This window comes from Gymnoscopelus braueri (assembly GCF_963280865.1).
Source record: "Gymnoscopelus braueri genome assembly, chromosome: 9".
NCBI lineage: Eukaryota > Metazoa > Chordata > Actinopteri > Myctophiformes > Myctophidae > Gymnoscopelus > Gymnoscopelus braueri.
In genome coordinates this window covers 19,276,173-19,302,774 of record NC_137610.1, presented here as the reverse complement: position 1 = coordinate 19,302,774, position 26,602 = coordinate 19,276,173, and the positions used below count along the sequence as shown (strand labels likewise).

Here is a 26,602-nt window from a genome sequence, read left to right as displayed (position 1 = left end):
GCAAGTTTATTTAGCTAAACATAATAAACTCACAGCGTATTTGTATATGAAATAGTTATATAATTAGGGTTTTAATCAGTTACAGGTACAGTATGCTTTACTGACAATATTTCCAAGACAACCAAATACAACCACAAAATCATGACATGAGCATGTGGTGCAGGGGGATGTAAGCTCATTTAGTTACTTAGTTAAAATTGACCTTCAATACACAACTGGAGACATATTGGTAATACTTCAGATATTGTGATGCCTCTTGGTTGTCGGGTGGGCTCTGACAGCAATGGCAAGTGTTTTGATGGTAAGCGTGAATAACAGTGGAGAAAGAGCAAAACCTTGGTGTGTAGGAAGAAGAATTATCTATATTAAAAAGATATAATATAATTTTAACAAGCTTCCCAATGCAATGACTTAACAATCTTTACGCTGTTCTAAATTGTCACCACCCTTCCCTTCTGTACTGTGTGTTTGTTTGTGTGTTTGAAGATCACCTAATGGAGCCGGCCTGGCACACTGGCCACAGTATGGAGCAGAGAGAGACTACCTCTCAATTGGGATGGAGCAGGTACCTGGTCAGCACCCAAGAATGGACCGTTACACCTTCATGACTGAAACCCTTCCTGAGAAGATCAGACAACATAGAGAGAAGATGGAGCACAGTGAACTGTATGATCCTGTACTTATACCTATAAATACACTAAAGTAGGTTTTGTCTGGGCTAACTCACTACAGCATCACTGTATGATACTTGTCTCACAGACCAAAGACAGGGCCTGTAGTCCACACAGAACTGGGGAGTGTGAGAGGCAAGTCTGTGGGCGTTAAAGGGAAGGATGCAGGAGTCCATGCCTACCTGGGAGTGCCCTTTGCCAAGCCACCTGTTGGGTCTCTGAGACTGACCCCACCCCAGCCTGCAGAGAGATGGGAAGGAGTGAGGGATGCCACCCAACAACCATTCATGTAAGAGGCAAAACATTAGTGTAAATTACATTTTGACAGTTTATAAGCTGCATCTATAGAAAACATATATCCCTGTGCATGGCATAACACCTCACAATTAATTCCATGCAACTTAAATGCATATTTTACAGGTGTGTTCAAGATCCCAGTATTGCACCTATGCTCACGGTCAATCTATCCATGGAAATAACATTTCCGGACATATCTGAGGATTGCCTTTATCTCAACATTTACACCCCTTCTGAGAGTCGTAAACTGCCTGTGAGTATTGAACTCAATACTCGATAAAGATTAATGAACATTTATATTTAAGCATTAAAGACCAGCTGAAATATAACAGTTTTTTTTCCTCATCATGGCGGGCGGAGCGTTACAAACTTTAGTTCACAGTCAAAAAAGTACACTACAATATATTTCTGAAAAGATTTTATTTGAGAAATTGGCAATGCATTAACATAAACTTGATTCAGCACAGCCAGAGTGCCTGCAGGACTTTAGATCCCATAGCCCAAGGGGATGGGACTGTATGCTGTATGTTGTGCAGACTGATTCAGTCAGTGAACAACACGCCCCAACACTGTGATTGGCTGAGACGCACCTAGCCCCAGTTTCAATAGGAAAAAAGCTGTGATATGGCATTGGTTGCGAAAAGCCCTTTCAGTCTTTAACTCTTGCAAACCTGTAGTGTTCATATCCTTAGACAGAGTACATCTAGGATTTGTATCGGCTTCAACAGATGAAATATGATAAGTAATTAAGTATTTACATGTGTTTTTGATTCGGTCATTAAGGTCATGGTGTGGATCCATGGAGGAGGATTTAGCATGGGTTCTGCATCAGCATATGATGGTTCTGCTCTGGCTGCTTACCAGGATGTGGTTGTTGTTCTGATACAATATCGTGTTGGAATCCTGGGACTCGTTAGGTAAGACTGGGTCCTCCCCAGAACCATGTAATGCTATATATATATATATATATTATATATATATATATATATATATATATATATATATATATATATATATATATATATATATCCTTTTATTTACCGAATGGGTTCCCAGATTAATGTTCTACAAATGTCTCTGTTCTCACAAAGCACAGGAGACGAACATTTACCAGGAAACTATGGATTACTGGACCAGGTGGAAGCCTTGCGATGGGTCCAAGAGCACATCCACAACTTTGGAGGAGATCCAGGTTCCGTCACCATATTTGGGGAGTCTGCTGGGGGAGCGAGTGTATCTGCATTAGTAAGAACACACATACACAGAACCCGAACAAATGATATCTAATGATTTTTTAACAATACAAATTACTTCAGTAGAATGGAAATATTTTACTTAATTGAGGGAAACATATGCACAAACATATACGATTGCATTTGCACATATTGGTCCAAAGGCTAAACAAACACACACACAAAAAAAACATCTGAGAGCCTATTTCCATTGTGGTTCTGTTGATGTAAACTAGGGATGGTCAAGCTGCAGTTCATACCTGTAAGCTCTCTAAAACTCTATCTTTTATTGGCAGCTTCTTTCTCCATTGTCTGCTGGCTTGTTTCATGGTGCAATAGCACAGAGTGGCTCTGCAGCGATTGAGCAAATGTATTCCGCCAACCCTCTGCTTGTAGCCCAGGTTAGTTCTGCTACTACAAATAGATGAATGAATAAAAGGTAGGCCTATAATAAAATACAAATAAATAAATCCCTTTATTGTGCTTTGTAGACTGTAGCAAACATGTCTGGCTGTGACAGTTCTACCACAAAGAAGGTTGCTGAATGTATGATGAAGCTGACCAAAGATGACATAGTGAAGATTCAAAAAGAGGTGAGATTTCCTGGATCTTGGGCATAAAAGTCCACAGATAAGTCCTTTTCATTAAGTCATACAATACAAACAATTTTATGCAATAATACAAACAATACATTTGTCTGTTACAGACAATGCTACAACTTGGATTGACTGTTGATGGGAAATTCCTGCTCAAGTCTGGAATGGAGGTTTTAGAAAATCATGAAATGCACAATGTGCCTCTCATGTTAGGGGTCAATAGTGATGAAGCAGGGTGGCTCCTCCCAAACGTAAGTTGATATAGGGGTATTTTCAATTATCATTATTGATTAGCCCATTTATTATGTCCTATAGTATTTATTTTCTCCAGAGATAAAGCCATGTTGTATATCTATGTATAATTCCGTGTTCTGTCATCACAGTTAGTGGCTCCTAAAGGTTGGGTGGATGGAATGGACCGGCATGAAGCTCTACCTCTTATGGCCATGTTTTACCCCAATGTAAGTAATAACACCACAGTTCTTGCATCAATGTCTGGTATCATGCCAAAATGTTCAGAAACTAAAACATACCTGCCCTGTATAGATTTGATTTAACAAAATGTTTTCAACATACTGCAAAATAGTTACGTCAACAGCATGAGGCAACATGAGTGTATGCCCTGCTGTTCTTCCAGCAATTTCTGGTATTGTGCAATTGCCAGAAGACCAGTAAGATAGTACTCAGTTAACATGATTTACAATAACATGGACATGATACTGTACACAATTTAATAATTATTCTTGGATTTCCCTCCCTGGTTAGATTGAGACAACACAATACTGATATAGGTGGTTTTAGTAGCCAAAGTAGATTCAGCCAGAGTCTAAAGCGAGCAAACAGTATCAGGCTAACTAATTTAACTAACTAGCGCATTTTAAACCTACACAAAATATAATAATCTGTCATTAAAATTCAAAGAATTATAGTACAGTGTTTGTAACAAAGTTTAAGATATCTCCATTACATAAAGTACTGCACAAATATGAACAATTGTGTGCAATATTGAAAATATGCACGATATGCACGATATGAACAAGTATACAGTTTTTATACACTATGCCCAAATGCAAACAGAATGTCTCATAAAGAATGTAGATACTGGTAGCTATAGGGGATGCATACTAGAACTCAGTAGTTGGTTCTGATCAAGTAGTCGAATTGGCTGAGTGCGTTATATGTGTATAACAGTTGCTTAATAATGCATATATAAACGGCATAATTAACTCTTCATCGAATCTTGAAACTGTATCTCATTGTTTTCAATTCTTAATATAAATGTTAAAATTGCATAGAGGGTGGGTGGGCGGACGGACGGTGGACGTCACAAACATAACATGCGGACTAGTAAGGCACACCTTTGGTCCGATCCGCACCAAACTTGGCACAAACATCGGTCAGGGGTCTGTGATCAGAATAGCCACACCAGGGGCCATGTGTGACCCCCATGGGCCCCGTGCCACAGACTCCAAACTGTTCCAATCCTCACCAAACTTGGCACAAACTGTTCAGGGATCTGCCATCAGATTAGCCACACCAGGGGCCACACGTGGCCCCCAGGGGTCGCATCAAGCACACTGTTGTGCCAATCTGCACCAAACTTTGCACAAACACTGTTCAGGGTCCTGCCATAATCATTGTTTTCCTGCACTATGCTACCTTTAAACACGTTTGAAATCTGAGGCTTTTTGTATACTATTTTAAATTGAATTGATAATAATAGTCAAACCAGAGGCCACATGTGGCCCCACACCATTGCTCCAATCCTCACCAAACTTGGCACAAATGCTGTTCAGGAGTCTGCCATGACAATTGTCACACCAACAAAAAAACACCTTGAATTGTACACATATGGGACACTACAGCAGTGTTACAGCAGTGTCTAACATTTCAAACGACCATGACCATGACCATAACTCAGTGACCATTGCTCTGATCAGCGCAATATAGGACTGGATTTTCAGGTAGAACATTACCACCCTCCTAATTGACTGAGACTATGGAAAGCCAGATTCCTGTTGGTACACATGATTAGCTGAAATGCTTGTGTGGCACTACAGTGGATTAGCATGAGTCTGAAAGTTCACCAAACCAGCAATACTGTAGCTACCTGACAGTGAGTAGCATTGTGCAGGATGGACCAACAATTTGGACCACATCCTCCTCCCATGCACCACTTCCAAGGTGTTTTATATCTCAAGGCCTTACTGAATGTTCTGTCTATGATTTAGCCTGAAGACCAATGGATAATAGAGCTGATGGCGGATGAATACATGGGAACTTCGGGGGATCGTGTGAAAGTTAGAGATGGGTTTACTGAGGTGATTGGAGATGCGATCTTTGCCATTCCTGCCATAAAGGCTGCAAACTTCCACAGAGGTAAGAAACCAAAGGTGATAATATTTATCAACAGAATCAATTTTGGTGCAGAATTGGTTCTGTTGAGAAATTGAGGACATAACAAACATGATTCTGTCTCTTATGATTTAAAAAAATAATTACGTGATTTCCACTTCTGTCACATCGACTTCAATCTAAGTTCTTCCTCCATCAGTCTGTGTTTCCTGTAGTTCCAGTCAGGCCGGTGTTAATGTACAGTAACACACATTATAAAGCACTAAATGCAGACCATTTACCACTTTATCCTATAGGCCTATGCTAATTGTTGGCTATTATCAAACTCATTGACCGTCTCTCCACCTTCCTGCCTGACTTGAATATGCTAACTTGTTGCCTGGGGAAACACTACAAGAGACCAAAGGTATAAATGAATGACTTTTTTAATCCTCCAAACAGATGCAGGATTTCCAGTGTACTTCTATGAGTTAGAGGAGACACCCAGCATACTCAAGAAGATGAGGCCCAGCTTCGTTGGCTCTGATCATGGGGATGATCTTATTTATGTTTTTGGAATGTGTTTCACAGAAGATCAAGTCATGCTAACAGGTAAAACTAGCAGTGTTTTGTTGTTCATCATTATTGTACCTGTCTATTAGTCATAGTGTTTTTGAACACAATTTCTGTAATTATTTTACTTCCAGAGTCATGTACAGAGGAAGATGAACAGTTAAGCAGAATTATGATGAAATACTGGAGCAACTTTGCTCATACAAGGTAAATGCCGTTTTTGTTGTCTTTACTGTCAATATCACCTTCTTATTCTAACCATAAAATGTTTTAATGTTTGGTAATACAATAAGGGAACTCAACCGAGAAATGGGTTTTTCATATAAGGTAAAGCAACACATTCAGCTTTTATGCAAGTTAATTTAACTAAACTCAATAAAATCGCAGCGTATTTGTATACAAAACAGTTGACCAGTTTTGAGAAGGCATCTTTCTTTCTATAATTTCTATAAATTAGAGTTTTAATCAGTTACAGGTATGCTTTACTGACAATGTTTCCAAGACAACCAAATACAACCACTAAAATGATCATGACATGAGCATGAGTGTCATGTGCTTCAGTGGGATGCAAGAAAATAGACCTTCAATACACAACTGTGGACATATTAGTATTACTTTTTATTTACTATTTATAAGGCAAAATCTTCCTTCTTACTCTCACATATATGGTCATGAAGAGTGGGGTCATGATCGAAAGAATACGGATACAAGCGTCCGACATTAGTTTTCTCAGACGGGTGGCTGGCATCTAGCCTGGTAAACCCTCCCTCCAGAAATCTCATTTGTATTTTATTTCAGGAGTATCAAATGGAAATGAGATTTCCGGAGGGAGGGTTTACCAGGCTAGCTGGCATCTCCCTTAGAGATAGGGTGAGAAGTTCAGACACCCGCGTGAGACTCAGAGTAGAGCTGCTGCTCCTTCCCTTGGAAAGGATCCAAGGTGGCAGGTGGTTTGGGCATCTAGTACGGATGCCTCCTGAGGGTCTCCCTAGGGAGGTCCTCGCTGCACGTCCCACTGGGAGGAGACCTCTTGGCAGACCAAAGACCAGATGGGGGGATTACATCTCCGCACTGGCCTGGGAACGCCTCGGGATTTCCCAGGAGGAAGTGGCTAATGTTGCTCAGGAAAGGGAAGTCATGGAGTTCTCTGCTGAAACAATTTCCCCCACGACCTGACTCCAGATAAGCAGTTGAAGATGGATAGATGGATGGATGTACAGTAACTGAGAGTCATTATTCAATGGAACTAAATCTCTTATTCTAAATCCTTGTGGTGAAGTATGAAAAATGGTGTTAGCAGGGAGAGTGAGTCTGGCCAATTGTTTTTAGGAACCAAGTTGATTTGGGATTATTCAAATTGTATCCTGAAAACTCACCATAACATCTGATGACAGGGATTGAGCCAGAGTCTTCTCAAGCAACAATATATGTCTGCATAGAGTCAGGTGATTAAATGCCACTTATTGTTATGCTTTTGGATTGTTGGGTGGGCTCTGACAGTGTTTTGATGGCAAGCGTGAAAAACAGTGGAGAAAGAGGGAAACCTTGGTGTGTAGGATGAAGAATTATCTATATAAAATATATATTATATAATTTTAGCAAGCTTCCCAACGCAATGACTTAATGTTCTTTACGCTGTTCAAATTGTATCACCACCCTTCCCTTCTGTACTGTGTGTTTGTTTGTGTGTTTGAAGATCACCTAATGGAGCCGGCCTGGCACACTGGCCACAGTATGGAGCAGAGAGAGACTACCTCTCAATTGGGATGAAGCAGGTACCTGGCCAGCACCTGAAGAAGGACCGTTACACCTTCATGATTGAAACCCTTCCTGAGAAGATCAGACAACATAGAGAGAAGATGGAGAACAGTGAACTGTATGATCCTGTACTTATACCTATAAATATACCTATAAAAATCAGGTTTTGTCCGGATTGAAACTCACTATAGCATCACTGTATAATACTTGTCTCACAGACCAAAGACAGGGCCTGTAGTCCACACAAAACTGGGAAGTCTGAGAGGAGAGCATGTGAGCGTAACGGGGAAGGATACGGGGGTCCATGTCTACCTGGGAGTTCCATTTGCCAAGCCTCCTGTTGGACCTCTGAGACTGACCCCACCCCAGCCTGCAGAGGGATGGGAAGGAGTGAGGGATGCCACCCAACAACCATTCATGTAAGTCCTTCATGCAGTCCAGTAGGTGTTTATTGGATAGAGTTTTATTCCATTATTCCAATTATTTTTTGTTTTGTTTTCACAGCTGTGTCCAAAATAAACAGGTTCTTCTGGATATGATAAATATGTTATTCGCGATGACAGCAGATATCCCTGACATCTCAGAAGACTGTCTTTACCTCAACATTTTCACTGCAGCAACAGCTGCTCAAGATGTCAAACTCCCAGTAAGATCTCAGTTCTTTCTCATAGAATTGGTGAGTGCAATTGGTAAAATTCAAAAGATAAAAATAATCAATGTTCCACTTCCTAGGTCATGGTCTGGATCCATGGTGGAGGGCTAACAAGTGGCTCAGCCTCATTGTACGATGGTTCTGCCCTGGCTGCTTACCAGGATGTAGTTGTGGTTCTGGTCCAATATCGCTTAGGAGCACTGGGATTTCTCAGGTGAGGAAGGTGTAGTATGATGTGAGTATGATGACATCCTGTGGAAAGTTATGCCTTGGTCTGAGTTGTTTTAGCGATTCCTGATCATGTGCTCTTTTCAGTACTGGAGATGAACAGATTTCAGGAAACTTTGGTTTACTGGACCAGGTGGCAGCTCTGCGATGGGTCCAGGAGCACATCCACAACTTTGGAGGAGATCCAGGTTCAGTCACCATATTTGGGGAGTCTGCTGGTGGAGTGAGCGTATCCCTCCTGGTACAGTAGCCTACAATCCACACAAAAATATTCTCTGAAACTCAATGACTGAGGGAAAATGCCTAAGAATGAATACACAGAGGAATATTTTTTGAATGAGTTTGAAGGCATTTATTCCATGTTTTGTGTTTCTTGAATGATCAGGCTCTGTCTCCATTGTCTGATGGCCTGTTTCACAGAGGAATCGCTGAGAGTGGCACTGCTGCGTTAGATATGTTATTCTTTCCGCAAGATCCTTTGTCCATCGCCCAGGTAATTTAGCAGTTTACTTAATTTTTTAGAAGTCTTCAGAAGTCAAGCCGTCTATAACTCTATGTCTGTCTGTCCGTATAGCTAATCTTGTAAACAGCTGGAGCCATCAGTGACAGATTTCTTATGAACAATGTCAGTAGGTATTTGAGAAATTACCTTGAAATAAATCTTATAATGGAAGTCGATGACGCCCTGACTACAAATTTGTAGTCATACATAATAGATAATACCCTGTAGATGACTATGCCACGTACAGTCAGAGATCCCCACTGGAGACACGTCATTCCTATATGGAACTTGAGTTTACATTTTAGTGTATAAAATAAGTAAATACACAATATGTAGTAAATTATGCGAACAATATTGATATGTTTTCTTCTTTACAATTATATATTTCTCTGATCTTTATTGCCAGCTATTAGCCAATGTATCAGGCTGTGACATCACAAGTTCAACAATGATTTCTGCCTGCCTGAGAGCCATGGACATTGATGCAATGCTGACTATTGAAAAGGTTAGACATGTACAAGTGATGTAGTAGACATAATCTGCTGATATAACAAGTTGATCAAACAGTATATAATTTCTCATTTTTAATCTTTGATTAGAGCTCAGTGAAATGTTTGACAATGATTTTCATTTCAATAAATCTTAAATCTCTTACACATTGGTATGCTTTTCTCTCAAGGACAACATGTTAAGATACCCTGTTATTGTTGATGGACACTTCCTGACAAAACCTGTGGATGAACTGTACAAAAACCATGAACTTCTTAAAATACCTTTCATAACAGGCATTAATAATCATGAAGGGGGCTGGCTACTCCCTATGGTAAGTACATGTGACATTACTTTACTCATAAGTCTTCGTCTTTATAAAACATATTGTTTGCTCATGTTGTTATTTTACAAAACAAACAAAAAGAAAAACCTGCTTTCTCTTTTAGTTCTTTGCTCCTCCAGACTGGACAGAGGGAATGGACCGGGAAGATGTCATGAATGTTCTAGCCATGTTCTATCCCAATCCCAATGTAAGAGAAACACTACCTAACATTCATTTAATGGCCAGGTGTTTTCAGTCAATATAACCTTAAATGTTTTCTGTCTTCCTCAAGCTGAAAGAGCTTGTGGCAGATGAATATCTTGGAACCTCTGGAGATCGACTGAAAATTAGAGATGGATTTACAGAGCTGCTTGGGGACATGCTTTTTACCATTCCAGCCATTAAGACTGCAAATTCCCACAGAGGTAAATGTGAAATAAAATAATGTAATCTTTAGAATGGTTCTTCTTAGCCCGGTTTGCCTCGAACATTAAACGCACACATCTCATTTTGTCTACAACCAGATGCAGGTGCTCCTGTATACCTGTATGAGTACCAACATCCACCCAAATTCCTGCAGGAGAGAAGACCAAGCTTTGTTGGATCAGACCATGGTGATGAAATCATCACTGTATTAGGAAATTGCTTTATCACTTCCTATGCCGAATTTGGGAGTAAGTGCAATATTTTATAATTATATCATATTATTATACTGTAGGATGCATATCATCAAACTTATATAAATTAATGGAACATAATAAATATTAATTTGTCTCTGGCTTTCCAAGAATGAATACCTTTTGAAAGTGTACATCGGAAGCCTCACTAAACCATTTTTCTTAATCACTCTACAGTATCATGTACAGAAGAAGAGGAACAGCTTAGCAGAACCATGATGAGCTATTGGGGCAACTTTGCTCGGACGGGGTAGGATTAAACTCACAATACACAGTATCTTATAATTAGATAAGTGCAAGTCTCTATCAACATTTCATCATTACTGTTTATGCTTAAAAACAAACAAACAACTGTGTACGTATGTAGGTCACCTAATGGAGCCGGCCTGGTACATTGGCACCAGTACGGTGCTGATGAACAGTACCTGTCCATTGGGCTGGAACAGATGTCTGCTCAGCACCTGAAGAAGGACCGCTACACCTTCCTGACTCAAACCGTTCCTGAGAAGATTCACCAGAGTCAAGAGAATGTAGATCACAGTGAACTGTAGTATCGACAGCACTCCTCTCTCCATTCCACTCACCTATAAAATTACTTACAATCAACCACAACTACAGCCACAGTATATCAGAGAGATTTTATTAATAAGAAAAGCTGGAAGAGAAAGTCCCAGTAGTTGAATGTAAAATAAAAGAATAAAAAGACTTGCATACTTTTAATTTATTTTATTATTTTTTGTTAAAAAGTTTAATATCTATATTCTTATAGTGATCTTTATAGAGTGATTATCCAGTAACAGGGGTCTCCCTGTCTCTCCAGCTCTTTAATAAACAGAAAATAAATGTTCAGGTGGGTTGCAAATTTCATCCAATCAGGAAAGAATACAGTACCCCACAAAGATAATTTATCAACTTGTGTTACAGGTCCAATTTTGTCTGCTCATTTATTTGTTGAATCACCTCCAATTTCACTTGTTTATCCTCATATCCTGTATGAGTTCCCTCTCCTGATTGGTTGAAAATGGTGTCCTGAGAGACTGTTATTGAACAAACTATAGCAATGCTTGCAATAGGAATATAGAGCTATTAAGCACTTATGTTAAGAAAAGAAAAATGCTATAGCCGTTGTCAAAGTACTTACTCATTATCATAGTACTTGGAGGCCAGTGTATGACGTCAGTACTATGAAAAAGATGAGAGAAAGGTTTGCGCTCTAATCGCCCTTATTGTATTGTCCAAAAAGTGTATTCCAGTCAGGTGTGTAAGCCAAACAAAAGACCAAGACAAAAGGAATACTTGCACACCACCATAACAAAGGGCATTTCCACAGAGGTTGTGTACATATTATTCTTTAATGATCCATAGTGAGACAACATAAGGTGCTACCAAAAAGGGTGTACAGTGGGACCACGTTTCTGTAAAAAAAAAAAACCCTCAGTACTATATATGGAGGGATCTCCATTTATGGGGATTTGTGTATTTATTTATTGATATTTGTGGAGAACCGCATATCCGACCAAATTCACACTAGGCGCCTCAGGTCCTCAGTGATACACCCGCCGAGTTTGAAGTAATACATTACGATTATTGGAGAACCTCTGATCCGACCGACTTCACATCGGGGACTGTACTCCCATGGTTTCTTGACAACACACACGCCAAGTTCGAAGTTGATTGGTTGGACCTCCATAAAGTCCTCCATAAAGAGCTGGCTAAATAGCAGCTGGGCCTACTGTAACCATCAATTAGTTGAGTTGTAACAGGTTCCTTTTACAGTACCCTTGTTCTTTGATAATTTACTTGTCTAGTAGGCTTGTTTAAATTGTATGAGTTGTGCTTATATGGACTATATGTTTCTGTGGCCTATTTCTCCGCTAAACCTACCCCCAGCACATGGCACTCAGGAATAAAATGGAGATAAGCTCTCGAGCTTTTTGTGTTCATCCTTTTGACAGATCTGTACAAATATTATGGTCATGTACTATTATGCTCCTTGTCAATAAATAATACTAATAATAATAATAATACTACAATTTATATAGCGCTTTTCTAGGCACTCAAAGTCGCTTTACAGAAACAAAATAAAAACTAGAAAAAGTGCTCCTCGGAGCACAGGTCTCCGCCAGGTCAGGTAGGTTATTGTGGGCCAGCAATGTTCGGAATTCGCCAATCAGGATGGAATATAAATCATCTGGATCACTTGACTATAGAGATAATGTGTACTGATTTGCATGATGTTTGGACAGAATTTGTAGGAGTAATATAAAAAAGAAACATCAGCCTCCTGGTGGCGCTATAATAGGGCAATGTTAATAGGGTGGCGTTTGTACTTCAACGCGAATGTGTGTGCAAAGTTCCACCGCAATCGGATGCTGCGTTCATGATTTGGGGCATTTTGTTCAAAACGGGCTACTTCTGCAAACTTGTCAATGTTAGCCAATCAGGATGGAATATGAAAAATCAAACAGATCCATCTTGATCACATGACTATAGAGATCATGTGTACCGATTTGCGTGAAATTTGGATTAAATTTGAAGGCTTAATAAAAAAAAAGTTTTACATAAGTCGGCCTCCTGGTGGCGCTATAAAAGGCTAATGTGAAAAATGCAGGGCAGTTGTTTTTCCTTGGCCTCTAGGGAGTATGCGTGCAAAGTTTCACGCAGATCGGTGTAGTTATAGTTAAAAACGCAAATCGGCCTTTTATAGCGCCACCATGAGGCTGATTTGAACATTTTCAAGTGGCATTTCTTCCTCGGCCTAGTGGGAATGTGCGTGTGAAATTTCACGGAAATCGCAAGCTGCGTTCATGATTTGAGGCATTTAGTTCAAAACGGACCAACCCTGCAAACTTTGGAAGCCAACCTTAGCCAATCAGGATGGAATATGGAAAATCAGACAGATCTGTGTTGATCACATGACTATAGAGATACTGTGTACCGATTTGCGTGATGTTTGGATAAAATCTGTAGGAGTACTGTCAAAAAAGAAGTTTTGCACAAATCGGCCTCCTGGTGGCGCTATAACAGGCCCATGTGAAAAAATTGGGGCAGAGGTTCTGAGTTGGCATCCAGGGAGTGTGTGTGCACAGTTTCGCTGCGATCAAGCCAACGGTGCGGGAGATTAGTTGTTCACAGACGGACACACACACGGACAGACACACACACGGACGGACGGACGGACAGGGGGTAAAACATACTCTCTCGCCATGCCTTTCGGCCTGGCGGAGACAACTACTTTATTAGGAAAAACTAGTTAAGGTTAAAAAACAATAAAAGAAAGGAAACAAAGTGGTGTTGGGATTTATGTAGGGAATGCAAGTCTGAAAAGGTGGGTTTTGAGTGTGGTTTTAAACGTGGCGAGGGTGAGGGCAGCTCTGATGTGAGCTGCGAGTGAGTTCCACAGTGAGGGGGCGGCCAGTGGCCACTGAGAAGGCCCTGTCACCCCAGGTGAAAACTTCAATCACTCAATCAATGACAACTACGCTGCACTTTGTGTGATTTGTTCCGGGTGCAAGATATGGCCCACAATGTGCCTTAAAACGTAACATTTTGAATACTTAATGCGTATTGCGTATATATTAAGTTATGTCTCGTGTTATTAATCCTACATGATCCTATTGTGTTACGCTATCCATTTTATTAGGTTTTAGAAGTTTGTGGCATAACCATAGACAACTGTAAGCGTATATTTGCAACAACTCGCTCTGAAATCTAACTACATCCTTCTCGTCAGTCCCTCCTAATTTAAATGTAGACCTCTGCCTATGACCCAATGCAGTAAGACCTGATCACCTGAGATTAACTATAGCTCACTGCTGGATTTGACTGTTGGTGTGGTATCAGAGTATTTATTTTGTATCCAGGATAATTAGTTAAAAGGAGGTGTTTTTTGAATATTAACTAAACCCTTTTAATCAATACCCCAACTAGTTAGGCCACCTTTAGATTTATAGGTTAAACACAGTTATATTTGAGTGAAGCAGATCTTAATGGTTGTACATTTCATAATGTTGCTTATAAGATTAGTGCAAGAGGCCTTTTGGCGGGTGACCGCTGGGGTAGAGAGCCCAATGTCCCTACTGAAGTGACGGTTTGTCAAACTATTGCGTTATTGGGTGGATTCATTTTCCCCATCACTGCTGAGTGAACCTAGTTACTTCTGCATTTGTTGTTTGTCATACCTTTTGGCCGGACCCCATTTCCAAATGACTCTTGACCCAATTAATTTAACCGAACAACAACCAAATATACATATCCTATTTAATCACAGATATTGTACACATATCATTTAGTCCATTTCATACTTCAGCATGATCAATACATGACCAATTAAATTACATTATTCATATCATTCTAAGTTTCATCATGTCCAGCGTTAGATCTGCAACTCTGTGCATCATCACAGTCAAGTTCCTCTTTCTTGAACACCCCTGTGATTTTGTAATGACCCAGTACACTGTGTGTGTGTGTGTGTGTGTGTGTGTGTGTGTGTGTGTGTGTGTGTGTGTGTGTGTGTGTGTGTGTGTGTGTGTGTGTGTGTGTGTGTGTGTGTGTGTGTGTGTGTGTGTGTGTGTGTGTGTGTGTGTGTATTGCAGCAGCATCCTGTTGGGGAGCAGGTTTGTTGTTTTCCATGGAAGAAAGAAAAGCAAAAGGTAACACAAAGGCAGGTCCACATAAGAAGGTAGCTGCATGAGGAAAAAGCTTCAGGTAAATAATGCAGTTCTCATAGGGGAACAATCCACACAAAGGAGGTAATTCAACACAGGAAAAACAGTCCGTCAAAGGAAAGTGTTACAGAGTGCCAAGCCAGCCTGGTGACAGGCGGAGTTCAGGCCTTGTTCAGCAGTCTGATGGTAGCCGGGTGGAAGCTGTTCGGAAATCTGGTGGTCTTGCCTGTGATACTGTGGTACTTATTACCACTGATGAGTCTGCCTACAGGGATGAGGTGAGAGGAGAACGACCAACGTCAACCAAGAAGCAGAGGAGAGAGCACGGCCCTCTCAGACTCATCAGTGGTAGACCTCCTTGCCTGGCCACGATCATAGAAGCGAGATGAACAGGTTGTGGCTGGGGTGGTGACTGTCCTCGATGATTCAGTGCGCTATTGACTACGCATCGTTTCTCGTACAGCTCCTGGTGTGAAGGTAGCGCACCTCCCATTATGTGTTCCCCCGTCCACTCCACCCAATGTATAGGTTTTTCCGTTCGCGAGTGGTGCAGTTCCCATACCAGGCTATGATACAGCCTGACATAGCGGTTTCAATGGAGGTGTAGTAGTACAGCCTGAGGATGTGGCCATGTGGGGGCTCGCTCTATAACTTCAGGCGACGAAACCAGTAAAGTCTCTGCTGAGCTTCTTTCCTCACATGAGTGGTGTGTGTGTCCCACTTGAGCTCCTCCTCAATGTGCTCGCCTATGGAACATGACTCTTACCCTTTCCACACTCCATATTCACACGGCGGCCATTTTGGAATTTAACATTGCGTTGCTGTGGCAACTGGGGTGGCATTTCATTGACTTAATGGCAATATGGCCGCCGTGTGAATATGGTCTATAGCAACGCCATCGATGAAGAGAGGGGTGTGCTCTCTCCTCTACTTCTTGGAGTCCATGATCAGCTTCTTGGTGTTAGAATCTCCAGCACCTTCACAGCATAAAGATAAGGTTTAGTAAATCATAGATAAGCAAGGTACATGGTTCAAGTTCTGTAGAATGGGAAGACGTTAAACACCCTTAAATGAAAGTCTCTACACAGGTGAATTACAATTGTTGAATCCAATCATTTTATTACCCTTTAATCTAAGTTTACAATTATTTATGAGCCTAAGAAACTATCAGAATGAATTATCAAACAAACATAAAAGATACAATACCAATCAATAATACATCAATCAGCGCGCTGGATACAAAAATCTCTCCCTATCACAGAGTAGATGCTCCAGACAAGGCGATATTTTTGCACTAAAGCATCCTCACCCTATCCCAGCGATACATTCTCATAAAACATTATCAATAGATGTCGCTGTTGGTTGCAGAGGATGGTTGATCAGGCTTCCTACTGTTCTCACGCTGGACCGTAGCCTTGGCTTTAACAGCCTCCCGTCAAAGGCATCTGGATGGCTATACTCCCTAACTTTTGGGTGCTGATAAGCTTCTATGAGACTATTGTCTAAAATAAGTTGGCCAAAGCATTTAGCATTTTTGAGTTTCTATTTCCTGGGAACTAACACCCTGAATTCTGCTGTGTAATTTTATGGCATTTTGATATCCATTTAAAGCTTTTAGTATATTACTAGTTAGTATTACAATAATAGTATACGATCGTTTAGGCCAAAAAACATTACTATCTTTATGACCTAATATTAATTTTGAGGCACAACTAGTGCCTGTATTTTCAGTGAGACATTCCTTTAAAAGGGAGTGAGAGAGATAAAAGGGGCCTCAAAGGTGATGACCTCATCTCCTAATGCTACACAGAGCCTGTTTGCTCAATTGAACAGGATAGCTGAGCTCAAAGCAGTGTAAATATATATATATATGATTCTGACAGCCCTATAGAATTTCCTTTCATTGGTCTTGTTGACGTTGAGGGCGAGATTGTTCTCTTCTCACCTCATCCCTGTAGGCAGACTCGTCGTTGTTGATGATCCGGCTTATATCACTGTCGTGTCGCCACTCGCCAGCGTACTGAGCACGTTGGTAGCTGTGCGTGGCTATGTGTACAGGGAGTAAAGGACTCAGCACATGTTGCTCATTCTCACCATTTGGCAGCGGTTGGTAACAAAGTCTAATATCAGTCGCACATGCATTCTATTCTTGGTTTACTTTTAATGTCATCAAGGGGGACCTTGCCAACATACACCAACAAACCTTAATCCTCCCAACACAATATTTACATGATAAACACAAAACAAATCCAATTTAAACAATTAGGCTAATGCTGAATTTGCTGGATATTTACTGTAATGTGTCCAGCTTTGAAATAACATCAAGGCTATTCAAAATCATACAGATGTTTGTGATTTCAACGTGTTTTATTGTTTAATGCTGCAGTTGTCTCCCTATATAGAAATGTGAATAAACTGTGAATCTTCTGCTAAAACAGTTAGTTTCAGCAGAATGTCATTTGTCCTTACTAAAGACATCATTAGGAACTGTGACTACCTACATTTTCTTTATAAATGTCCGGAAATTCGTAAATACATTTAATAAAATAAATTTTATATTTCACTGACAGCAGTGCTATGTTGCAGTGGTGGAAGAAGTACTCACCTTTTTTACTTAAGTAAAAGTATCAATACTGCACTGTTGAGATGCACTGTTACAAGTAAAAGTCCGGAATTCAAAAATTACTTGAGTAAAAGTACAAAAAAGTACCAAAAGTACTCATTATGCAGAATATCTCATTTCACAAGTTTTCAAATGTATAAAAATCTTTTGAAAATAGCCGATTTGCAAGCTCACAATCAATGCATAGTGATGCATTGATTGTGATGTCCGAAATGTTTATATGGCTGAAGTGGGTAATGTATGTTTTGTAACAATAATCAAAATCTACAAAGTAACTAGTATCTAAAGTTTTCAAATAATTGTAGTGGAGTAAAAGTATAACATTTGCCTCCGAGATGTAGTGGAGTAGATGTAAAAGTACTGAAAATTGGAAATACTCCAGTAAAGTAAAAAAAATACCTCTTTTACTTACAAAAGTACAGTACTTCAGTAGACTTATACTTTACACCACTGCTATGCTATGTTGTGACAGTTAAGTTCTGGACAGCAATTGGGGAGGTCGCACTAGCCCAACCCATATTCTTCAGGTCTGGTCTGGAGCAGTTGGGGCTTGGTTAGTCGTTCAAATCCAAAGTGCAGTTCACCACTTCCGAGGGTGTTGTTGGCCCCAGACTAATCGCAGCACACACACAAGTAAACATGAAGTGTCCTGCAAAGACAGCCACCGCCACGCTCCTCTTAGCAACATGCACATGGTTTCTGTGTGCTGCAGACCTGGATGGTAAGTAGACGATCTTTCATATTTTTGGCTGTGATTTTCTTTGCGACCCCGGCATGGACATTTGAGGCATACCTAGCTCCGACGGAACCTCTCCCTCCGCTGTGTAGCTCCGAGATGAGGTTCCTCGTTTATCTCTGCCGTTTGAGCAGGACATTGTCGCACATTTTCCACTTTACATGTTTCTTACCCCTTTCTGCACATGGTATCCAAAAAGTAAAGCATTTCCGCCATTCTCTCAGATGTTTTAAGTTTTAACGCACCATAAAAGCTTTCCAACGAGTTGAAGAAAGTATTTAATTTGCCTCGGTCCTCAGCCGGTTCCATAATATTTTGCATTAGAAGATACAATTCAACATTTGACCAGTAGGGGAATCAGTAATGTTATCTCTACGGGCGCAACTCTTGCGCAATGTCTTAAAAACATGTAACCGGATGAGGAGGACCGAGGCAAATTAAATACTTTCTTCAACTCGTTGGATAGCTTTTATGGTGCGTTAAAACTTAAAACATCTGAGAGAATGGCGGAAATGCTTTACTTTTTGGATACGATGTGCAGAAAGGGGTAAGAAACATGTAAAGTGGAAAATGTGCGACAATGTCCTGCTCAAACGGCAGAGATAAACGAGGAACCTCATCTCGGAGCTACACACACACTTTTTCGCCACATCGTATCCAAAAAGTAAAGGTAGTCCCAGACACCTACAGATGTTTGAGGCTTTTCTGGAAAGTAAACTTTTTAGGACGGGGTTGCAAAAAACGTTTAAATCGCTTATCTAGTCAGTCTACTCTATGCCATGTTTTCCCATTGTAGCCGACGGGAGCAGTAGCTGGCGCCTGCCGTAGGGGGTTCTTCCGGGTTGAATGGGAAAACATGGCACAGGCTTACTAAATAAGCGATTTGCGTTTTTTTTTTCAACCCCGTCCTAAAAAGTTTACTTTCCGGAAAAGCCTCAAACATCTGTAGGTGTCTGAGACTACCTTTACTTTTTGGATACGATGTGGCGAAAAAGGTGATCCACACTACGTTTGGATGAACTCTACCTCTGCCGGTACCCGCTACAGTGGGACCTCATCTCGGTGGGTGAGGTTCCAATTTGGGCTAAGCCTGGAATAGCAAAACCCCCATTTGTGCCTTCACATTATTAATATGTTGCCTATTATTAAGTTACTGTTAAGATTGTGCAGGCCTGCTGTTTTGTTCAGCCGTACGGTGGGCTCATTCAACAACATTTACGACCCTTTACCTCAATAAAAGGTCGTAGTTTCCAACAGCCGTGTTGTGATTGGCCGTGCAAGAAGCCGTGCCAAATCTGTAAATCACTGTAAACTAGGTATCACTCCCTGATACGTTTGTTTTTGGACCAGTCCACCTGGTTTCAAACGTGTTTGACAGGCTTTTGTGAGCACCCCAAACAGTTTTTAAGTTGCTTGATTCAGTATTCAGATATTTGATATTCATTTTATCTGACACGCCCCCTTCCTATACAAACCCAACTGTAACTTCAAACTCCATTTTAACCATGATAGATTAATCGAAAACACCTGTCCTTGGTTCTGGTGACTGATATTGTCCTTCTAATGCGTGGGGTGACTGTTTTTTCATTAACTTTTTTCATTTATTTTATGTAATAAAAAAATGTTTTAATTTTCCTAAAATAAATAAATGAAAATATGAATTGAAAAAACACGACCCCTCACGTTTTAAAAGTACAATATTAGTCACCAGAACAGAGGTGTTTTGATGAATCTATCATGGTTAAAATAGAGTTTGAAGTTGCAATGGGTTTGTATAGGAAGGGGGCGTGTCTGATAAAATTAATATCAAATGTATAAATACTGAATCAAGCAACTTAAAAACTGTCTGGGGTGCTCACAAAAGCCTGAGTAGACATTAAAATGGCCCCAAACATGTTTAAAAGTGAAATATCCCGCAATGGTAAACATGAGGAATTATTTCCCCGCACACGCAGACAAAATATCATACTGGTCATGGTTAAGCAACATTGGCAAGCAAACAGGGAAGTTGTGTTCGTGTTGCTACTTGCTAGTGTAGAAGCTTTCCACATGCATGTCCATCAGTCTGTGCTTTTTAGCTCAGTAGCCTACTGGTAGCAACTTAGTAATGTATTGTAAAACAATACTAGAAATGAGAATGGAAAATACAAGTAGGGCTACAAACAGAATTATCTTTAAAAATGATCATGCAGGTTCCTGTCTGTCCAGTTCTCACATGCCTCTGCCTCACTGTGTTAATAGCACCAGTAGTCCACACAAAACTGGGGAGTGTGAGAGGCAGGTATCTGGGCGTAAAGGGGAAAGATACAGGAGTCCATGCCTACCTGGGAGTGCCCTTTGCCAAGCCTCCTGTTGGGCCTCTGAGACTGACCCCACCGCAGCCTGCAGAGAGATGGGAAGGTGTGAGGGATGCCACCCAACAACCATTCATGTAAGTCATTAATGCAGTCCAGTAGGTATCTATTGGATTGAGAGAGTTTTATTCCACTAGTCCATACCCGGTCGACGCATCCGTGGGGGGATATGCGCACATGATCTGGCAACCCTGGAGCCATTCATCCCATAGTTCGCAGGGCCATCTCACAGCTGGGCAGCCGTAACCATGGCGACATTCTTTTTACATAAAAACGCAAATAAACAGCTGACAGTTGGGGAAATCGAAAAACGGGCTTCACAGTTCCGTACACATAGTATTGGTCAATGGCTGTGTGCAATTTCAGATCAATTGCGCCAGCCACTGAGGAGAACCAAGCGTTTTTGTGCACACAGTACAGACAGACAGAGGTTTGTAGAATTATAGGAGGATATATATATATATTAAATGCAATTATTTTTTGGTTTGTTTTCACAGCTGTGTCCAAAATAGACAGCTTCTCATGGATCTGATAAATATGTTATTCGTGAAGACGGAAGATAAGACAGTAGATATCCCTGACATCTCAGAAGACTGTCTTTACCTCAACATTTACACTCCAGCAATAGATGCTCAAGATGTCAAACTCCCAGTAAGATCCCTGTTTTTCCTCATAGAATTGGTGAGTGCAATTAGTAAATTTTAAAAGATAAAGATAATCATTGTTCTACTCCCTAGGTCATGGTCTGGATCCATGGTGGAGGGCTATCAATGGGCTCCGCCTCAATATACGATGGTTCCGCCCTAGCTGCTTACCAGAACGTAGTTGTGGTTCTGGTCCAATATCGCTTAGGAGGACTGGGATTTCTCAGGTGAGGATGAAGTATGATGAGCATAATGATGATGTCCTGGAACTTTTGAGGAAGAACTGTGCCTAACTTGTTTTAGCGATTCCTGATCGTGTGCTCTTTTCAGTACTGGAGATGAACAGATTTCAGGAAACTTTGGTTTCCTGGACCAGGTGGCAGCTTTGCGATGGGTCCAGGAGCACATCCATAACTTTGGAGGAGATCCAGGTTCAGTCACCATATTTGGGGAGTCCGCTGGTGGAGTGAGCGTGTCCCTCCTGGTACAGTACAATCCACACAAAAGTATTCTCTGAAACTCAATGACAGAGACAAAGAATTAATTCATAGAGGAATATTTTCATTTATTCCATGTTTTTTGTTTCTTGAATTATCAGGCTCTGTCTCCATTGTCTGATGGCCTGTTTCACCGTGGAATTGCTGAGAGTGGCACTGCTGCAATGGATTATCTATTCACGGAAAATCCTTTGCCTATAGCACAGGTTATTTAGCGGTTTTACTTAATTTTTATGGCATGCATTAAAGTGCAGAAGTCTAACTCTGTGTGTCCGTAGCTGATCTTGTAAACCACTGGACCCATCAGTGCCAGATTTCTTGTGCACAATATCAGTAGGCCACAGAAAAAACAAACATTTTCCTACTTATACTTTTTGCAATATTCACTTACCTTTAAGTTTTATATTTGAAGTCAATGAGGCTCTGATTGGGCTGAAATCTTGCCCAAATGAGTTGTCATACACCATAGACATGTCATAAATAACTAATGCCACAGGCTGGCCACATGAACTCCGATATCCGCATTGGAGCCACGTCATTCCCAAATGGATCCTGAGATTAAATGTTTGTGTTAAAAATGAATACCGTAAAATACACAATATGTAGTACATGATGCCAACAAGAGTTCTATATGTTCTTCTTTAAAATTGTATATTTCTTATTGCCAGCTTTTAGCCAATGTATCAGGCTGTGACATCACAAGCACAAAAATGACTGCTGACTGCTTGAGATCCATGGACATTGATGCTATGCTGACTTTTGAAAAGGTTAGACATTTATTACACGGCTTGGTTGAATGCTTGATTCTGATTGGTCAATCACTGAATTCAGCAGCCTGCTATTTCTTGATAATGACCGATGAGCTCTATAACAGGCCGCTGTCTAATCAAAGACTCAGAGCACTTGCTCATGTTAACCTGGGCTGCTTGGTTTTATGCTGTAATCCAACATGACAGCCATGTAAACAAACAAACAATGTAATTTACCACTAAACATTGCTCTCAGGAATGTTTTTGAAAACATTTGAAGTGAGAAATAGACGATGCAATAACAAAAAAGTGATTCTATTTGATCCACTACACTTCCTTGTTTATCGTGGCGCAACAACGCAAGAATACCAAAACACTCGTCCCAAAACGCAGTCGCCCGGGGCAAATCCGGCGGTATTATAGGCAAATCCGGCGGTATGTAGACTGGGGGCATGTGTGTTTTGGGGCGAGTCTTCCGGTTACCTTATGGACTACTGTCATTTGTTTTTCGAGGCGAACTTCTCCGCCCAGCCCAATACTTATGGAATACTTTCATTACCGTAAGCAAGGAAATCGTTTTGTTGTTACTTTTGGGTCAATGTATTTATTTATTTATTTATTAATTAGCTGTGTAATAAGCGGGATAATGGACCCCCTTTCACGTGATTATCACCCTGTCGGGCTTCAATTTTCAATAATGACCACCTCCCCGTACATTATCCCTTGCATAACTGATGTATTAGATATCATCTGCTGACATCAAGTTGATCATATATAGAATATTTGATTAGATTTCAGTGAATGTTTTTTGTTGTGCTGATGTTTGACAATGATTTTCATTTCAATAACTCTTCCTTCAAAAATCTCGTTTGCTTTTCCCTCAAGGACAACATGATAAGATACCCTGTCAACGTTGATGGACATTTCTTGACAAAACATGTGGATGAACTGTACCAAAACCATGAACTTCTTAAAATACCTTTCTTAACTGGCATTAATAATCATGAAGGGGGCTGGCTACTCCCTATGGTAAGTAGTATAATGTGACATTATCTTTGATTATTTTGATAAGTGTACTTACTTTACTCATAGGTCTTTCTGAAATATATTGTTTTGATTCTGTTTTTGTTGTTCAAAACAAAAACCTTCTTGCTTTTTTAGTTCTTAGCTCCTCCTAACTGGACAGAGGGAATGGACCGGGAACATGTCATGCCTCTTCTATCCATGTTCTTTCCCAGTGTAAGACAAACGCTGTTTTGCATTCATTTCATGGCCTGATCTTCCCATGTTTTTCTTTTATTATAGTCTTTATGATTTCTCTCTTCCTCAAGCTGAAAGATGGCCCAGTGAAAGAGCTTGTGGCAGATGAATATCTAGGAACCTCTGGAGATCGACTGAAAATTAGAGATGGATTTACAGAGCTGCTTGGGGACACTCTCTTTTTCATTCCAGCCATTAAGACTGCAAATTCCCACAGAGGTAACTGTAGGATAAAATAATGTAATCTCACGAATGGTAATTCTTATCCTGTTTTGCCTTGAACATTGGAGTTGAAACTCGCATACCTCATTTTGTCTACAACCAGATGCAGATGCCCCTGTATACCTGTATGAGTACCAGTATCCACCCAAATTCCTTCAGGAGAGAAGACCAAGCTTGGTTGGAGCAGACCATGGTGATGAAATCATCACTGTATTGGGATTCTGCTTCATCACTTCCTATGCTGAATTTGGGAGTAAGTGCAAAAGAAAAATGTTAATGAATGGAACATAATAAATATACATTTGGCTCTGGGTGCAATATTCAAAAATAATTAATGAATGGAACATAATAAATATAAATTTGGCTCTGGGGGCAATATTCAAAAATAATTAATGAATGGAACATAATACATATTCATTTGTCTCTGGCTTTCCAATAATTAATACCTTTTTGAAAGTGTATATCAGAAGCTTTACTAAACCATTTTTCTTAATCACTCTACAGTATCATGCACAGAAGAAGAGGAACAGCTTAGCAGAACCATGATGAGCTATTGGGGCAACTTTGCTCGGACGGGGTAGGATTAAACTCACAATACACAGTACCGGTATCTTATAATAGATGATACAAGTGTAAAGCGCAATACATGCACCTGCCGACGTCAGAAATGTTTTTTCCGGAAAGTGAGGTCAACAGTCATTCAGAACTGCTGATATCATTTTTTTTCCGACGCTCCTGCACCCCAGGTGTCCTCCTGACTGTCCAAACTAGTTTGGAAAGCCCGTCCGAAACTGATCTTTCCAACGTAGGAAGGAGCATGTATTGACCTTTTAGTCTCTATAAACATACTCTCATTAATCTTCCTAATAAAAAACAAACAACTGTGTATATAGGTCACCTAATGGAGCCGGCCTGGTACATTGGCCCCAGTACGGTGCTGATGAACACTACCTGTCCATTGGGCTGGAACAGGTACCTGCTCAGCACCTGAAGAAGGACCGCTACACCTTCCTGACTCAAACCGTTCCTGAGAAGATTCACCAAGAGAATGTAGAGCACAGTGAACTGTAGGATGGACAGCACTCCTCTCTCCATTCCACTCGCCTATAAAATGACTTGCAGGTTACAATCAACCGCAAGTACAGGCACATTATTATCAGAGTGATATGATTAATAAGAAAAGGCTGGAAGGGAAAATCCCAGTAGTTGAATGTTGTCACAAATATTTCAGTTAATAACCATGATTAAAACAGATGGTCGCTAAGGTAAATCAGTGGTTGCTATGGTCTAATAGGTTGTTGCTAGGGTAAAACAGGGTTTAGAGCTTAACACACGTGGTTACTGGGTAAAAAGGTGGTTGCAAGGTGGTTGCAAGGTGGTTGCTAAGGACTAATAGGCAGTTGCTAGGGTCTAATATGCAGTTGCTATTGTAAAACAGGTGGTTGCTATGGTCTAATGGTAATCTTTCACCACTTGTATTGTGTGTGCAAAGTTGTGCATCTTTTTGAGTATGTTTAGGCCTTCAAAATGTGACTTACTTTGAATAATAATTCATTGCATTTCAATAGGGCTTTGCACTGGTGCAGTGCTCTGGCCCTAATGAAAAGCCCTGTATAGTTATACCAATAGAATCAGAATATACGTGCTGACAGTGACATGCACTTGCTTAAGTTGCATGCAGGCACACGTAAACACACTCCAAACATAGGACATAGTAAATGAACATAAAGCAACAGATTTTAAAATGTTCTGGGTTTGTTGAATACATTTTTAAAACTGAGAATGTGACAATATGAGTATTTCACTGAATGTAGAGCACTGTATTAAATGTTTGTTATACCAACTGAAGGGCAGATTTTGAACACACAAATATCCTGAGTTAAGACTAAATGTGCCTTCTCCAAATGATAGGACACAGATAGAGACAGAGGGACTTAGGCTTTGACAAGTGTACATGAACAAAACAAATCTGATGATTAACTATACTGTATTACATAATGTTGTCATGATCATCATCATCACCAGCATCAACAATATTTTCCTCCATCTGATCTTGAAAAGAAGGCTGATGTACACCTCAAAGGTTAATGACAGGTCACAGGTGCGTAGGACAAAAAGGAAGGTCCAAATGTTCACAAAGAGACCTTTTATGATAGATATAATATAAAAGAAAAACGTCCTGCACACTGTCTGGAACTTGCAAAAACTTTATTCAGTTTACGTTTTGGTCATACACCTTTACTAGGACAAACATCAGTTCCAATGGGACCTTTTTTCTTTGATATCTACCATTGATATCAAAGATCCCTTTGTGCTCCTCATCTGATCTGAAACAATTGATGCTGAAATTGCTGGATGATTTAATTAATGTTAATATGTCCAGCTTTAGTAAAATAAACAGTACATCTGAGGAGATGTATATTGACTATTCAGGATCATCATTGTTTATCACTGCAGATAAGTAATGAGAAATGTGAATAAACTGTGAAACTTCTAATAAAAATAATTGGATGTTT

At 40.3% G+C, this 26,602-nt stretch overlaps 2 protein-coding genes across 6 annotated transcripts in view; both read left to right on the top strand.

Moving 5' to 3' along the window:
* ces2b (carboxylesterase 2b) overlaps nucleotides 1-12,109 on the top strand; it is a 74,990-nt gene extending 62,881 nt beyond the window's left edge. Inside the window, exons 37-61 of one of the 2 annotated variants that reach the window (XM_080438522.1) lie at nucleotides 487-666; nucleotides 760-960; nucleotides 1,092-1,221; nucleotides 1,752-1,885; nucleotides 2,060-2,213; nucleotides 2,497-2,601; nucleotides 2,692-2,793; nucleotides 2,907-3,047; nucleotides 3,180-3,257; nucleotides 5,028-5,175; nucleotides 5,593-5,742; nucleotides 5,838-5,910; nucleotides 7,400-7,579; nucleotides 7,680-7,880; nucleotides 7,966-8,107; nucleotides 8,194-8,327; nucleotides 8,429-8,582; nucleotides 8,727-8,834; nucleotides 9,250-9,348; nucleotides 9,523-9,666; nucleotides 9,782-9,865; nucleotides 9,950-10,082; nucleotides 10,182-10,331; nucleotides 10,512-10,584; nucleotides 10,702-12,109. In XM_080438522.1, coding sequence (XP_080294648.1) covers nucleotides 487-666; nucleotides 760-960; nucleotides 1,092-1,221; nucleotides 1,752-1,885; nucleotides 2,060-2,213; nucleotides 2,497-2,601; nucleotides 2,692-2,793; nucleotides 2,907-3,047; nucleotides 3,180-3,257; nucleotides 5,028-5,175; nucleotides 5,593-5,742; nucleotides 5,838-5,910; nucleotides 7,400-7,579; nucleotides 7,680-7,880; nucleotides 7,966-8,107; nucleotides 8,194-8,327; nucleotides 8,429-8,582; nucleotides 8,727-8,834; nucleotides 9,250-9,348; nucleotides 9,523-9,666; nucleotides 9,782-9,865; nucleotides 9,950-10,082; nucleotides 10,182-10,331; nucleotides 10,512-10,584; nucleotides 10,702-10,885 — 3,382 coding nt within the window. In that variant the 3' untranslated portion in view covers nucleotides 10,886-12,109. Of the gene's footprint in view, nucleotides 1-486; nucleotides 667-759; nucleotides 961-1,091; nucleotides 1,222-1,751; nucleotides 1,886-2,059; nucleotides 2,214-2,496; nucleotides 2,602-2,691; nucleotides 2,794-2,906; nucleotides 3,052-3,179; nucleotides 3,258-5,027; nucleotides 5,176-5,592; nucleotides 5,743-5,837; nucleotides 5,911-7,399; nucleotides 7,580-7,679; nucleotides 7,881-7,965; nucleotides 8,108-8,193; nucleotides 8,328-8,428; nucleotides 8,583-8,726; nucleotides 8,835-9,249; nucleotides 9,349-9,522; nucleotides 9,667-9,781; nucleotides 9,866-9,949; nucleotides 10,083-10,181; nucleotides 10,332-10,511; nucleotides 10,585-10,701 lie in introns of both variants that reach the window. The other variant, XM_080438523.1, reaches the window with a different exon arrangement.
* Nucleotides 12,110-18,176: 6,067 nt separating this feature from the next.
* Nucleotides 18,177-26,602, top strand: LOC308092560 (cocaine esterase-like). Of its 4 annotated transcripts, XR_013933796.1 has the most exons (14): nucleotides 18,177-18,345; nucleotides 20,602-20,791; nucleotides 21,212-21,365; nucleotides 21,452-21,585; nucleotides 21,689-21,842; nucleotides 21,957-22,061; nucleotides 22,524-22,622; nucleotides 23,490-23,633; nucleotides 23,766-23,843; nucleotides 23,936-24,083; nucleotides 24,190-24,339; nucleotides 24,591-24,663; nucleotides 24,980-26,073; nucleotides 26,112-26,602. XR_013933796.1 is itself a non-coding variant. In XM_080438524.1 (13 exons), the coding sequence occupies exons 1-13, from the start codon at nucleotides 18,264-18,266 to the stop codon at nucleotides 25,155-25,157; spliced, it is 1,689 nt and encodes a 562-aa protein (XP_080294650.1). In that variant the 5' UTR covers nucleotides 18,177-18,263; the 3' UTR covers nucleotides 25,158-26,602. The 4 variants fall into 4 exon arrangements, 3 of the variants coding, with proteins under 3 accessions (XP_080294650.1, XP_080294651.1, XP_080294652.1); XM_080438524.1 differs by having other exon boundaries at nucleotides 24,980-26,602; XM_080438525.1 differs by lacking the exon at nucleotides 18,177-18,345 and adding an exon at nucleotides 18,770-18,834 and having other exon boundaries at nucleotides 24,980-26,602.

Bases quoted from the DNA above. Each gene is read 5' to 3' on its own strand.
- LOC308092560 (XM_080438524.1), top strand. From the start codon at position 18,264: ATGAAGTGTCCTGCAAAGACAGCCACCGCCACGCTCCTCTTAGCAACA. The intron at 18,346-20,601 runs GTAAGTAGACGA...CTGTGTTAATAG, and splicing joins GTGTGCTGCAGACCTGGATG to CACCAGTAGTCCACACAAAA. The intron at 21,843-21,956 runs GTACAGTACAAT...TTGAATTATCAG, and splicing joins GAGTGAGCGTGTCCCTCCTG to GCTCTGTCTCCATTGTCTGA.